Source organism: Theropithecus gelada, chromosome 9 (genome assembly GCF_003255815.1).
Source record: "Theropithecus gelada isolate Dixy chromosome 9, Tgel_1.0, whole genome shotgun sequence".
Lineage (NCBI taxonomy): Eukaryota > Metazoa > Chordata > Mammalia > Primates > Cercopithecidae > Theropithecus > Theropithecus gelada.
In genome coordinates this window covers 84,264,569-84,280,869 of record NC_037677.1, presented here as the reverse complement: position 1 = coordinate 84,280,869, position 16,301 = coordinate 84,264,569, and the positions used below count along the sequence as shown (strand labels likewise).

The window sequence follows — 16,301 nt, the reverse complement described above, 5'->3', positions numbered from 1 at the left end:
AAAAAAAAAAAAAAAAAAAAAAAAAAAAAAAAAAAAAAATTCCAAGTGATAAATGAATAATTTGAAACAAACACAGCATTCTAAAAGCACTGAATATGTTTATGAAGTGGTAGAGTAGCTACAAAGTCAACAAAATATGGAGGCTTTTGCATAAATACTTTGTTCTAAAACCCTGAAATTTAATTTAGTTTTTAAGAAAGTACTAAGTGTAACAGTATAAAAACCCAGAGATTTAAGTAACGTGTATAAAAGTTTTCTAATGGATATGTATTCTATATTAAATTATGTGATCAAAATGATGAAATTAATGATAATTCCAAGTATCTGCAAACAATTGGTTTTAGATTACTATTCTGTATTGTTTCGTATGAGCCATCCAAAAGAAAAGTGTCAGTAGAAGATTCAGATTATAACTGACTTAACCAAATTTTAAGCACCTAAGTGAACTTAGCTAAAATTTGCAGAATGCTTGAAAATACAATTAACATGTATTGGTAAAGCTTATGGATTTAAATTTAAACGTCAGCTTTGGAAAAGTTTAGTATGATTAAACTTGGATTAGTTGCTGTTAGAACTTGAATCTTCAAGAATTATGAAGACCAGTAGAAAATTCTATGTATGCTTGAGGAAGAGCTTGAACATTATTTTGAAGTGTTTGATGTGAAAAATAAAATTGCTAGAGTTACGGAATCAGGTGCAGATTTCTTATTTTTTAAAAAAAATGGAGATATTTTTGGGAAATTTCATACAAAATTATTTTTCTTCTCATTTTGAATTTTATTTTTATTATATATAAGAAAATTTTAAACTCCTCCAGATTGCTTCCAGTTTACCCTAGCATGCCATCTATATAGATGGCATTTTAAAAAATACTGTTTCATAGGAAAAGTTGAGTTCTTAATTAAGCAAGTATTTTGAGAGGTCTGCCTGTTACAGTTTTTGTTAGGGCTGTCTGTAGATGGTTTATTTTCATAACCATCGTAGTACTAAGTTTAGGTACCAAATCATATAGTACTGAATTTAGTAATTTAGTAAAATTATAATTTTAGTATTATATATTTAATATTATTAAATTTAGAAAATACTATCTCATTTTAGTTGAGAAACAGTTGGTGGTGGTTCCCAAAATGTTCAAGTGTTACCTTAAATTGTATTTAGCAGCAAAATGCTGTTAATGGAGACCATAGGTTAATAATATAGTTTTATTCTTTGGAAATTAAAACAGGAGTGACTGATAATTTGTTTCTTTTAGGAAAAGATTATCAGTTTGGAAAAAGGCACATGTCCTTTGGCTAAAACTTAATCTGTGAGCAACAGCAAAACAGTGTTTGCCACAATCTGTTTTGAAGTTGTTTACCTTCTGTAGGCTAATATCAAAGCACTGTGGTGCTTTGTTTGCTTGTGAAGGTGGAGGGCCTTAGATGATTTTGCTTATCAACTGTTAATAAAGTGATATGAATTTGGATGTCAAGGTGAGCATTTAAACTGAACCTTTTCATGAAGGGAGAGGGCACAGGATGCTGTCATCACCAAATATATGCTCTTAACTGACACTGAACTTAGAACACGGCATCTTGCTTTCTCCTATCTTAACTACTATAAACAAGGTTAAATAAAAGCAAGATTGAATATTGGGAAAGTTTTTTGTGGAAAGAGTTAATATTCTATTGATTGTCATATAAATTAAAGCAAAGATCCCCTTAACGGCAATAAATAACATATTCATTTCCAGGTGTTCTTCTCTATGGGCCTCCAGGCTGTGGTAAAACGTTGATTGCCAAGGCCACTGCCAAAGAAGCAGGCTGTCGATTTATTAACCTTCAGCCTTCGACACTGACTGACAAGTGGTATGGAGAATCTCAAAAATTGGCTGCTGCTGTCTTCTCCCTTGCCATAAAGCTACAACCATCCATCATCTTTATAGATGAAATAGGTATGCTATGTTTTCTATATGAGTATTTTTAAAGGCCATTTTTAAAGATATTTAGATAATCAGACTTAGTTTTTAACATTTATTAGGCCATATTAATAAAACAACGTAACCAACATCATAATATGCTATGTATAATTTCTGTGTTGTAGAATGAACTATAGACTATATATTCCCTTACTTGATAGATAGGTTTTTCTGTCTTTTCTCTGTTACAAACAGTATGCAGTGGACATCCATGTACATGTTTTCTCATGTATATATGTTTGCCCGAGAAAGATAGCTAGAAGTTGAATCATTTGGTTGTGTGGATGTATCTGTCTTCAACCTCATTAGGATTACCAGTTCTTTAAAGTTATTATACCTATTTATGTTTTCCTGCTTGGTGGTAAATTTGGGCATCTTTTAGCATGTCAGTTAGTCATTTGGGTTTTCTTATTTGTGAATTCTCAGTATTTCTTTGGAGTTATTTGTAGTTTTATTTTGTTGATGTTTATTATGATTACACCTATTTTCTAGTTTGTTTATCTTTGTTTCTGATATTTTTTATTTTTTTACAGTTGTCTGTAGTCAGTATTTTTCCTTTGTGGTTTATACTTTTTGTATCTGGTTTATAAATACCTTCACTATCCCCATAAATGTTCTCTTTTTAAAAATTATATGTAGCATGAGATAGGAATCTAATATCATTCTTTTCCAAAAAGACAGCAAACTAGACTATCCTTTGCTGTATGTCATGACTTTTATCTTAATGGACTCTTGCTACATTTTATGGATTTATTTTTGTTTTGTTCCTGGTATGTATATTATAAATGTGTATAGTTATACAGTATTATTAGTATTGGGATATATATTTATATAACTTTATTACTGTACTTTTGAATTATATTTTATTGTAGTTACATTTAGTATGATAGGGTATGTAAACATGTAGAGAGAAAAACAGATATATATAGTATAGCTTTGTTTTGGTTACTGTTTGCTTTATGTATCTTTTCTCATCAGTTTACTCCAGTTATTTTGGTGTTTTGGTGTGCATCTTGAACAGAGGAGTATATAGCCGGTTTTTTGTCTTTGTTTTTGTTTGTTTTTAAGACAGCATCTCACTCTGTTACCCAGGCTAGAATGCAGTGGCATGATTATGGCTCACTGCAGCTCAACCTCCCCAGGCTCAAGTGAACCTTCCACCTCAGCCTCCTGAGTAGCTGGGACCACAGGTGTGTGCTACCACACCCTACTAATTTTTGTAGAGTCAGGATTTCTCCATGTTGCCCAGGATGGTCTAAAACTCTTGGGGCCAAGTGATCTGCCCCGCCTTGGCCTCCCAAAGCATTGGGATTACAGGTGTGATCTACCACACCTGGCCTATTAGCTATATTTTCTAAAAATTGTAATCTAAGCTTTCCTTTAACTGGGAAGTGTGATTAGTTTGATTTTATTATGATAGCTGAGATAATTCAGATTTCTTTTTTAAATTTTTTTTTTCACACTCTGTCACTCAGGCTGGATTGCAGTGGCACAATCATGGCTCTCTGCAGCCTTGACCTCCCCAGCTCAAGTAATCCTCCCACCTCAGCCTTCCAAGTAGCTGAGAATATAGGTGTGTGGCACCATGCCCTGCTAATGTTTTAATTTTTTTGTAGAGATGAGGTCTTACAATGTTGCCTAGATTGGCCCCAAACTTCTGAGCTCAAGTGATCCTCCTGCCTCGGCCTCCTAAAGTACAGGGATTATGCCACCTAGCTGATTTATTTCTGCTATATTATTTTTTGCTTTTAATTTACCAGTCTAGTAGACTTTTTTGCTTTATTCCCTTTTTCTTGCTACAGGTTTAGAAGTTATACATTCTTTTACTTTAGTGAAATGTTTAGAATATCAACTTAAAAGTCAAAGGTAATCTCTACCCTCCTCCCAAATAATTCACAGAGAACTTAGAACTCTTAGATAATAATAATATCTCATCTCTTACATGTTATTGTTAAACATTTTATTTTTCTTATACCTTCTATATTGTTTTATACTGGCATTGCTTGTTTAGTGCCACGTTTGCTAGGTTTTTGGCTCACCATTGCTTCTTTGATCTTGTCTTTTCTAGATTTAACTTTGTTTTTACTGAAGTCTTTCAAAGTTCTTTCAGCAAAGGTTGTATAAAGAGTAGATTCTTTCTGCGTGTGAAAATGTGTTAATTCTACCTTCTCTCTTAAATGATACAGAGTAACTTTCAGCATCTTAAAGCTACAATTCCATTGCATTCTAATCTTTCTAATCTTGTTGCTTTTGAGAATTCTCCTTATTGCCCTATATTTGTAAGTAATCTATCCTTTCTTTCTAGTTGCTATTAGATTTTTATGTCATTCTGCTATTTAAGTATGGTTTTCTTCTAGGTCTGCATTTATTTTCATTTAGCCTGCTAAGCCTTACGGTGGTTTATCTGAGGATGTGTGACTTTCATTAATTCTGGAAGATTTCTCAGCCATTGTATATCTTTGCATGTTGCAATGCTCCCATTAAAAAAAAAAAAAAAAAAAAATTCTCAGGCCAGGTGTGGTGGCTCACATCTGTAATCCCACCACTTGGAGAGGCCAAGGCAGGAGGTTTCCTTGAGTCCAGTAATTCGAGACCAACCTGGACAACACGTGAGACCCCATATCTACAAAAAAATACAAAAATTAGCCGGGTATGGTAATGCATGCCTCTAGTCCCAGCTACTTGGGAGGCTGAGGTGAGAGGATCACTTGAGCCCAGGAGATTGAGGATATTCAGTGAGCCAAGGTCATGCCACTGCACTGCAGCCTGGGCAACAGAGCAAGACCCCATCTTCAAAAAAAAAAAATTCTTAATCTCTTTCATTTTGAGTCATTTCTACAGTTTGTCATTTAGTTGTGTACTATATTTAATCAATTCTAAAACATACTTTTTTTTTTTTTTTTACATTTTAGCATCTTCAAAATTCGGAGAGCATGTTACAATTGAGTTGGCAGCATTTTAAGTTTCTTGTTGGTACATAAAATAATGGTACAACTTAAAAATAATTCAATTTTTGAGTAGGTTATAAAAAGCAATTCTTTCCTTGGCTATATTTAATCTTTCAACCATTGGGTTTGTTTTTTGTTTATTATATTTGAACTTTAGAAGTTCTGTTTGGTTCTTTATAAAATGTTTCCCTTTTTTATTGTAGCTTGCTCTTTTAGAATTTCAATCCGTTTTATATCTTTAGAATTTTAAGCATATTATTTTTGTACAGTTTTTGAATTGCTCTTTTCTGAAATTCTAATTTTACTTTATGTTGACTCTTTTTTTACATAGTGGTTTGTTTCCTTGTGTCATTTGTAACATTAGATGGCTTTAGGCTTGTTTTTATATGAGAATTATTTGTTGCCTAAGAAGATCTAGAATACTTTTTCTGTCCTCTGCTTAGAACTTCAGGGGTCTGATCGTTCAAAACCAATTTTAGATAATTTCTCAGTTTGGGTGTTCCCGGACTGAATGGTGGTACAAATTTAGACTTCATACCTGAAAGAGACTCCCCATGGTCCTAGTTTTTTATGTGTAAGGAGGACATTTTATCCCTCAGAGCCCAGGCAAAGATGGACAAGTTTCCTTGTACAGTGATGAGCAGAATTTTTTTTTCTTGTCTACCCTTTCTGTGAGTGTTAATCCTTCCAAGCATCTTGGCTTCAGCCTGTATGTGGATGTTAACAACAAAGCAGAACCTTTTGATGCTATGTATGTCTATATGCATACCTGCTGTGTTTACAAACACACAGTGGCATAATCACGTCAAGGTTTTCCAACTCTTATGTTCAGTTCCACTTTTTTCTGAACTCTGGGATTTTTTTTCTTTGTTTCTTGCAACCTCATATCTTCATTAACCTTTTCTAAAATACATTAATAGTGTTTCTTTTTAATAATGGTTTTAAGTTTGCAGAATTGAGCAGAAATCATGGCCGGGCGCGGTGGCTCAGGCCTGTAATCCCAGCACTTTGGGAGGCCGAGACGGGCGGATCACAAGGTCAGGAGATCGAGACCATCCTGGCGAACATGGTGAAACCCCGTCTCTACTAAAAAATACAAAAAACTAGCCGGGCGAGGTGGCGGGCGCCTGTAGTCCCAGCTACTCTGGAGGCTGAGGCAGGAGAATGGCGTAAACCCGGGAGGCGGAGCTTGCAGTGAGCTGAGATCCGGCCACTGCACTCCATCCTGGGCGACAGAGCGAGACTCCGTCTCAAAAAAAAAAAAAAAAAAAAAAAGAAATCATATAGAGAGTTCCCATATGACCCCCAGATATATAGTTTCTCCTAGTATTAATACTAGCATAAGACATTTATTAATGAACTAGTATTGATACATTATAGTTAACCAAAGTCCTTGGTTTAAGGTTCATTCTTTGTGTTGTACAGTTCTTTGGGCTTTGACAAAGCATAATGTTTTTTATTTATCATTACAGTCTCATACACAATAGTATCAAATATTTGTCCTTCCCTTTTCGTCCCAAACTGCTGGCATCTGCTGATCTTTTTTACCGTCTCTATGGTTGTACCTTTTCTGTAATGTTACAGTTGGAATCATACAATATATAATCTTTTCAGACTGACTTCTTTCCCTTAGCAATATGCATTTAAGTTTCCTCCACATCTTTTCATGATTTGATAGCTTATTTTTATTGCTAAATAATATTCTATTATGTAGATGAACCACAGTTAGTTTTTTCATTCATCTATTAAATGACACCTTGTTTTGGGCAGTTAGGAGTAATGTTGCTGACAGCATCATGTGTAGGTTTTCCTGTGGAAACAGGTTGCATCTCAATTGGGTAGAATACCTAGGAGTACAACAGCTGGATCATATGGTAAAATAATGTTTAGCTTTGTAAGAAACTAGCAAGCGGTCTTCCAAAGGGGCTGTACCATTTTGCATTTCCAGCAGCAATAACTGAGGTTCCTGTTGCTATACATCTTCTCTAGCATTTGGTTTTATTAATTTGGGGGATTTTAGCTATTGTAATAAGTATATAGGTATCTTAATAGTTTACCATTTTTTAAATTTGCATTTTCGTAATGACATGATGTTGAGCATTGTTTCATATGCTTATTTGTCATCTGTGTATCTTTGTTGAGGTGTCTGTTCAAATCTTTTGCCCATTTTAAAACAACTAATATTTTTTATTGTCTGACTTTTTAATTTCTTAATTGGTACATAATAATTGTACATATGTATGAGGTACCTATGCAATGAGTAAATCAGGCTAATTGGAATATCTATCACCTCAAAGATGTATCATTTATTTGTATTGGGAACAACAATTAGGTTATTATCTTATTGTTGAACTTTAAGAATTCTTTTTATATTTTGGGTCCAAGTCCTCTACCAGGTATGTGTTTGCAAATATTTTTTGCCAGTCTGTGACTTGTCATTTCATTTCCTTAGCAGTATCTTTCACATAGCAGGAATTTTATTTTATTTTTATTTTTATTTTATTTTGTTTTATTTTATTTTGTTTATTTTATATATTTTTTTGAGACAGAGTTTCACTCTTGTTGCCCAGGCTGGAGTGCAGTGGTGTGATCTCAGCTTACTGCAATCTCTGTCTCCTGGATTCAAGTGATTCTCCTGCCTCAGTCTCCCAAGTAGCTGGGATTACTGGCATTTGCCACCATGCCCAGCCAATTTTGTATTTTTAATAGAGATGAGGTTTCACCATATTGGTCAGGCTGGTCTCAAACTTCTGACTTTAAGTGATCCACCTGCCTCAGCCTCCCAAAGTGCTGGGATTACAGGTGTGAGCCACTGTGCCCAGCCAGGAATTTTAAGTTCAACTTACACATTTATTTTTGATGGATCATGCTTTTGGTGTTACATATAAAAATTAATCACCAAGTCCAAGGTCACCTAGATTTTCTTCCATATTATTTCCTAGAAGTTTTAGAATTTTGTGTTCTACATGCACATTTGTGATCCATTTTGTGTTAATTTTTGTGAAAACTACAAAGTCTGTGTCAATTTTTTTGCTTATGAGTCTAGTTGCTCCAGCACCATTTGTCAGATGTGCATTTACTTTTTTAAAAAAAAAATAGCACCTTTCAATCTTATAAAAGAAAATTGTTTTCCCCTTTTTTAAAAAAATCATTTCGTGTTCATTGTAGATAATTTGGAAGACAGAAAATAAAAGAGAAGTTAAACTTGTCCTTAAATCCATCCCTGAGCTATAACACAACGTAATTAGCATTTTTGTGTATTTCCATAAAAGCTTTTTTACCATGTATAACATATGTATGTGCATTCCAGCATATATGTTTTAAATCATTTTCTGTCCTACATTTTTCTGCTTAATAGTGTTTTACGCATTTTTCCGTGTCGTTTTTGTTTATTACCAGGAAACTGCATGAGAAAAAAGTATGCGACCCTATAACTAAGAACACAGTGGGTTCAGGTGACCTAGAAAGTTAAGAGGCAAAATGCACAGGCTTTCCTCTGAGATTCCACATAACTCTTCCAGCCTCTCAGTACTAGATCCTTCATTTTTCTTACGTATGTTGTCATGAATGTATTTTTAGAGAAGAAACGAAAATTATGAATGATCGTGTTTTAATTTGCCTAATAATTTACCAAGTTTATTGTATCAGAATAATGTCTAAAACACGTAGCCCAATTTCTTTGTAATCTTTCATAAAGTTTTCAGCTTTAAAACAATTTTTTCTCTTATTTTCATTTTTCTTAATTGACATAATTACACATATTTATGGGGTACAGAGTGACATTTCAGTGATCACTATAGTATATAGTGATCGGATCAGGGTAATTAGAATACCCATCATCTCAAACGTTTTTCATTTCCGTGTGTTAGGAACATTTGAAATTACATAAAGAGTAAATAAAATAAGGCTAGGCATGGGGGCTTATGCCTGTAATCCCAGCACTTTAAGAGGCCGAGGCAGGAGAATCACTTGAGGCCAGGAGTTCAAGACCAGCCTTGGCAACATAGTGAGACCTGTCTCTACAGAAAATAAAAAAAAGTTAGCTAGGCATGGTGGCACGTACCTGTAGTGCTAGCTACTCGAGAGGCTGAGGCAGGAGTATCACTTAAGCCTGGGAGTTTGAGGTTGCAGTGTGCTGTAATTGCGCCATTGCACCCCAGCCTGGGCAACAGAGTGAGACCCTGTCTCAAAAAAAAAAAAGGGGGGGGGGTAAATAATTAATTCTTAGTTTCTAAGGTTAAGGACCTTTTACTTCTAGATTATTCTTAATTTCTAAGGTTAAGGACCTTTTGCTTCTAGACTCCTTTCTACGAAACCGTTCAAGTTCTGACCATGAAGCTACAGCCATGATGAAAGCTCAGTTTATGAGTCTCTGGGATGGATTGGATACTGATCACAGCTGCCAGGTATTTGAATAAAATCTGCCCTCAACTTGTGTTGGTTTTTTTGTTCTTAATAGAAAATTTGCTGGACTACTTCTTATGCTTTTGTACAAACTTTTTTTCATAATTATGTACACTTATGACTAAGTGATAAGGATCCAAAAGAATATGTTTTGTATAAACTTTATCCAATTTGAGGACTTCATGTTTACCAAAACATTAGTAGATTGACTAAATGCCTGAAACAGACGCAACAGAAGAGAAAACACCAGAGTAAAGCCTGTCCTTGGAATTTTCAGAACCTACAGTGCTAAGGAGAGGAAGTGACTAGTGTCTGTGGGTATTGTGTACATTTTTTTTAAAACTGTTCTTTCTCTTTTCCTTGACTCTTACTTGACTTTTACTGTAATTCCTTATAGTCTTTACTCTCAATTCTTAGTCACTTCCCTGATTTTCATTTGACAGAGTTCATTAGTATCTGAAACTGACAACACTTTCTCACTTCTTGTCACCTAAGCCTATCTTTAGGATCCCAATTTTATACAAGACAGACTTGTATCCTAGGCTTTGTCTCTTCCTCCTGTATGGCTGTGAAACCATAACTTGTTCCCTTGTTATGTGACCAAAGAGAAAGAGCTTTATTTTTCAGTTTTCCTCTTTAGGTTCCCAGTTTTCATTTATTTTTTGGCCTCTGAATATTCCATGCTTTCTTGTCAGCTCAGTGGTTTAAAAGAAGGTTAAAAAGAAGTTAATCTGGCATGTTTGTTTTTTCAGCCAGATTGCTGGAAATAAACATCCTAGAACCATTTTCCTTTTTTTTTTTCTTTTTTTTAAATGAATCACTTATATCTCATGGAATAGTTAACAGTGTTCTTTTTGTTTTTTTAACTTTAGTATTTTCTCTTTTTTTTTTTTTTTTTGAGACGGAGTCTCGCTGTTGCCCAGGCTGGAGTACTGTGGTGCGATCTCGGCTCACTGCAACCTCCACCTTCCAGGTTCAAGCAATTCTCCTGCTTCAGCCTCCCAAGTAGCTAGGGTTACAAGACGCGCACCACCATGCCCAACTAATTTTTGTATTTTTAGTAGAGACTGAGTTTCACTATGTTGGCTAGGCTGGTCTCGAACTCCTGACCTCAGGTGATCCACCCACCTCACCTTCCCGAAGTGCTGGGATTATAGGCATGACCCACTGCGCCCAGCCAACTTTAGTATTTCCTATTTTGTAATCTGTTTTTGCCTTTTTTTAAAAAAGTATTATATTTAGAATTACTTCTTTAAAATTCAGTTATTATTTCTTCAATTATTGTTTATTCTCCATGTTTTATCTCCTTCTGGAATGCCAGTTGGATATATGTAGGACCTTATTTCTATTTCATGTTTTGTTTTGTTTTGTTGAGACAGGGTCTCGCTCTGTTGCCCAAGTTGGAATGCAGTGGCGTGAACATGGCTGTCACTGCAACCTCAACCTCCTGGGCTCGAGTGATTCTCCTGCCTCAGCACCCCAAGTCTCTGGGACTACAGGTGCACGCCACTGCACCTGGCTAATTTTGGTGTTTTTTTTTTGTAGAGACAGAGTTTCATTAATTTGCTCAGGCTGGTCTTGAACTCCTGAGCTCAAACAGTCTGCCCGCTTTGGCTTCCCAAATTTAGCTGGCATTACAGGCTAAACCACTGTGCCTGGCCTATTTCATGTCTTTTTTAACATCTCTTTCATATTTTCTGTCTTCTTGTGCTATGTCCTGGATAATTTCTTTTCCTTTCTTCTGGTTCATTTGAAGTTCTTCTACTATCTGACTCTTTCATTGAGCTTATTATTTCAAGTATTATATTTTTCAGTTTTAGAAATTCTTCCAGATTGTTTTTCAAATCTATCAGGTCAGTTTTGATAGGCTCTTGCTTATTATTCATGTTTCTAATTGGATTAGAAAATCAGAACCCTGGCATCAACAAGCTGTGTGACCTTGGCCAAATTTTATAATCACTCTGTATCTGTATAGAGGGAATAATATCTATAAAAGGGAGGATAGTACCTACCTCAGAATTGTTATGAGGAATTAATCTGAGGAAGTACATAGGCTTTACCGCCAGCCTTAGCTTAATTCCTTTACTTCTTTGCAAAATTGTAGGTTAATTTATTTGAGTCTTTTAAATATTTTCTTTTTGTGGCCAGAGGGCTTCAGGATCCCTTAAGCCCACCTCATTAGCATAAGTCAAAAGTCTAAACAACATCATTCTCAAGAAGAAAATTAAGCCATATGTCCTCCTTCTACATTATGTTTGTGAAGGTATAGTTTTATTACAAGGAATACATCCTTTAGTTTTTGTTGAATGGTTAGAGAAAAAACATAACATAGATAAATTTAGGTAACATTAATAGAAACATTTTTCATTAATAATTGGTTTTGATAAATCTGTGGGGTTTATCGGTTGCCAAAAACTAATTATTCTCCCTGAGAAATAATACTTAAAGCACCTAGACAATTGGATAGTTAGCCCATGTAAGAGAAAATATCTTAATATTATGTACCCTGTCAGAGCATAGTGTTCAGTTATTTTCAGCAGGGGATACAGCAGCAATTGGATGAAGTATTCTCCAGAGCCACTTCATCCAGAGCTCCACAGTGTGATTCTGGTACAGCATAACTTACAACAGAGTTTTCAGAACCCAAATTCCTTACTGCACTAATAGCAATTACAGTTTTCATTATGATGAGTTTTGATTTGAGAGAGCAAATGAAGATGCTGCTTTTTTATTAAACTGCAGTCACTTTTTAACCTTTATTGTATTTTGGGGGGGTTAAAATTGATATTACTAATTTTGAGTAATAGTTTTAGACATATTCTACTTTCATATGAACCAGTTAGCTCTTCTCTAGAATTGTCTTTTCTATGATTATGGATAGAGCCCAGTACCCTAGCTAGCTTTCTTGTAATATGGTCACCAAGGAAATAGAAATAGAGAACGGCTCAATGAAACCCGTCACTGTTTCTGGAAACCTTAGTAACTGATGACATATTTTTCATCTTGAGAGACATGAGACATAAAAGATAGGGTTTTTAGGGTATTCATTGATGAAGTTAAAAGTTTTGAGATGTAAATTTAAGTCTGATTATTTTAAATGTGAAATGATAAAATTATCTTCATGTGTTAAGATTTTTTTAAAACTTTTATGTTAAATTCAGGGGTACATGTGCAGGTTTGTTACATAGATAAACTTGTGCCTTGGGAGTTTGTTGTACAGATTCTTTCATACCTAGGTATTAAGCCTAGTACCCATTAGTTATTTTTCCTGATCTTCTCCCTCTTCCAGATGAAGCTGGAGACCATGATTCTTAGCAAATGAATGCAGGAACAGAAAATAAAGATTTTTTTTTAAAGTTTGAACAACTAACACCTAAAAGGAGCATTGCTTTTGTTTCTTAAGTAGTAAAAAATTACTGTCGCTTCCTGTTTTAAATTTTAGCTCATTTCTATTGAATTAATATATATGAAAAGGTTCTCTGCTTTTGCTGCTTAAAATCACTCCTTAAAATTTGCTTCTTTATGTGAAACTACAAGTGATTTCAATCACTTTTGTTTTTTCATGAGTATCTGTTATACATAGTCAATGTTCCAAGTTTTACTAGTTTTATTTGGATTCCTTGATTGTTTTTTAGTATTCCATCCTCTCTACTGGCTTTTACATTTTGTTTTGCTTTGTCCTGTGTTTCTTCAAATGCTGCCCATTTCCCTTTTTTTTTTTTCCCGAAATACTGACTTAACCACAGTGCCTTTTGTGATTTTTTTTTTCCCTATACTCATTCATTATCTTATGCTTTTAGTTCATTCACCCACTTTTAAGATTTGTTTATTTTAAATTTGGAAGAAATTTTTTCTTTTCTATTAATTTTATTGAGTTGGAAAAAGTCAATAAAGAGGCCGGGCATGGTATTTCACATCTGTAATCCCAGCACTTTGGGAGGCTGAGCGGGGAGGATCACTTGAGCCCAGAGGTTTCAGACCAGCATAGGCAACATAGTGAGACCTCGTCTCTACTAAAGACAGAAAAATCAGCTAGGCACAGTGGCATGTGCCTGTAGTCCCAGCTACTCAGAAGGCAGGAGGATTGCTTGAGCCCAGGAGATTGAGGCTATAGTGAGCCATGTGGGTGGCACTGCACTCCTACCTGGGATAGAGTAAGACTCTGTCTTCAAAAAAAAGAAAGAAAGAAAATAAAGAAAAATAGGTATGAGCATTAATATTTTGATTTTAGGACCACTTAACACAAATACAAACTTGCATTATGTTGTGTTGTGAAAGTAACATTTTTCAAATTTGTGTTTATATTTTCTTCCTCTAGGTGGCAAACTCTCACAGTTAATTGAAAGTAATTGGGCTCTGAGGCTCCTGAATGTCATTCAATGTAGAGTAGAAGTAGAATATAAGATTTGGATTATTTCAGAAATGTAAAACCTCTTAGGGAGAAATAAGATAATGTTAGAGAAATGTATTTCCATGGAATACCAATAAATTTCACTTTGGATAGCAGATGTGTATTGTTACTGGGTTATACTGAAGTATCAACAGTAAAGGTAATATTGACGTCTTTCAGAAATTAACTTGTTTTATATAGCTTTGTTTTTATTCATGTTTATTTTTAAAGTTCCTTTTTTTTTTTTTTTTAAATCTCTACGTCCTTTATAAGTAAGTGACGTAGACCTAGAAGTTGGCAGGGCTGCCAGCATTTTTAAAAAGAGTTCTTCCCAGCATTTTGATGTTTGGTTATACTCTGTTATCTTTGTTTAAAGTTGGATTACTTGATACTTTATTTCGCATTAAGAAGATACCACCTGCAGTGGGGATAGTACCATGATACGATGGTGTGAAATACAAGAAAAAGTACACAGTATCTATTACAGTTACCAGAATCTTCAGACTTATTAAGGGGAAATGATTCTTTCCATATAATATTATTTAAGGACTTGAATTATCCCCCCATACTCCCAAAATGTATACCCAAGCTATAACATAATGGCTTTCAGTCATTCAGTATGTGTTCATTAAACAACCATATTTTGCAAAATACAATAGTTTTTTAAAAGCAAATTTTAATAATTCTTTAGTAGCTATTTGCAACTGAACATTACATATTTTAATTACTAGAAAGACATGAAGTGAAATGCATTAGTTTTCCAGTTTCGCTATTATTTGATTTATTTAGGATTAACTTAAATTTATACCTGTAAATAGTTGAATAATAGTGAATTAAAATCAGATTTCTTACAAAGAATTTAGTTAAAATACCACTTAATTTTTAAAACTAAGCCCTAGTAATAACATTCTTAGAGGAATATAATTGGTAGGTTTAACACCTTCTGCTTTCTTTATACACTTAGGTCATAGTAATGGGAGCTACCAATCGTCCTCAGGACCTTGACTCTGCTATAATGAGAAGAATGCCTACAAGATTTCACATCAACCAGCCTGTAGGTGGTCTTGATTGATATTATGAAGAGTTAAATATTCACCTTTTTTATAGGTCTTTACCTTTAATTTTAAGAAGGGAATATTTTGTCATATAGGGCTACTTATGACAGGAAAGGAATGGGGCAAAAACCCTGACAGTAGCTTCTTTGTCCTTTCCACTCTCTTTATTTCTATCCTAAGATTAGTGTTACTTGCTTCTCTTCAAAGTATATATATATATATATAGTTATCTCAAGTTTGCCTGGCTATTTTAGTGATTTACTTTAGGATGTAGGAAGTTATCTTTATAGGAAGATACATAAGAAAATCTAAATTACAGTTTTGGTTTAGCATAGAATAGAATTGGAGAAATTTGGCTCAAATAATTATTCTATTCAGAAGGCCTGGCATGAACAACTGGGATTTATTTGATTGAGTATTGGCAGATGTAGTCAGTGCTTCCCTAATAGGATTAATGATGCCGGTAGATATCATAGTTTACCTTAAGAATACAAATGCTTAGATGGTGTTAAACCAGTTCTGCCTTCTTTCTAGCATTTTTTGTTAGTTAAGAAGTACCCTCTAGTAGATGATTATGACTTACCAGCGCACTATAATTTTGGCACAGATCTTCAAATCTTGAATTCTGTCTGCCTTCAGATTGCAAAGGAAAGAAAAAACAGATTTTACTAGTAGAAAATATGTTCCATACAATCAGCATGTTACATGTGTTGCCATTTAGTGGAACTAACTCTTAATTCCATGTATAATCTGGCTAAAAATCATTTGTCACATTCATATTCTGTAATTTGTCAGATTGGTTTTTGGTAGTAAACATGATCTCTGAAAGATCGATGGTTATGGACTCTATAAAATTACTCTGATCAACTCTTTACTATAGCTACCACTCTAATAAAGTGGTTGTGTGTGTGCACATCCTTAGAAAATTTACCCAGTGAATCAATGAAAAGATTTTTAAACTTAATTTAGGAGACTATAAGATTTATTTAGTATGACGGTTTTGTTTTTTTTTTTTTTGAAGACAGAGTCTTGCTGTGTCGCCCAGGCTGGAGTGCAGTGACGCGATCTTGGCTCACTGCAATCTCTGCCTCCCAGGTTCAAGTGAGCCTGCCTCAGCCTTCCAGTAAGCTGGGATTACAGGCGCCCACCACCATCAGCTAGTTTTTGTATTATTAGTAGAGATGGGGTTTCACCATGTTGGCCAGGCTGGTCTCGAACTCCTGACCTCAGGTGATCTGCCTGCCTCAGCCTCCCAAAGTGGGATTACAGGCATGAGCCCCTACACCTGGCCTAGTATGACTAATATTTATTGAGCATTAATATGTGTCAGAGACCTGCTAAGGTCTGGTGAATGGGACATGGGCCTGGTCCTCGAAGAACTCTGTTTTGGAGAGGCAGACACAGAAATAAATAATGTAAAATATGCTTTATGAAGGTATGTTTAAAGAACTATGAGAGCCTGAGATGATGATGAAAACTAATATTCTGTCAGGGAAGTCCATGGAATTTCCAGAATCCAGCTGGACCTTGAAGGATGGTAGGAATTT

The 16,301-nt window shown here is 34.7% G+C and overlaps 1 protein-coding gene across 4 annotated transcripts in view; it reads left to right on the top strand.

Moving 5' to 3' along the window:
- Positions 1-16,301, top strand: part of ATAD1 (ATPase family, AAA domain containing 1) — a 66,459-nt gene that overhangs the window by 32,437 nt on the left and 17,721 nt on the right. For 3 of the 4 annotated variants that reach the window (XR_003121185.1, XM_025397210.1, XM_025397212.1), the window contains 3 exons: positions 1,733-1,933; positions 9,205-9,311; positions 14,664-14,753. Coding sequence is in view for 3 of the 4 variants with exons in the window: in XM_025397210.1 (XP_025252995.1) it covers positions 1,733-1,933; positions 9,205-9,311; positions 14,664-14,753 (398 nt within the window). In the remaining variant the exon portion in view is untranslated. The remainder of the gene's footprint in view (positions 1-1,732; positions 1,934-9,204; positions 9,312-14,663; positions 14,754-16,301) is intronic. The other variant, XM_025397211.1, reaches the window with a different exon arrangement.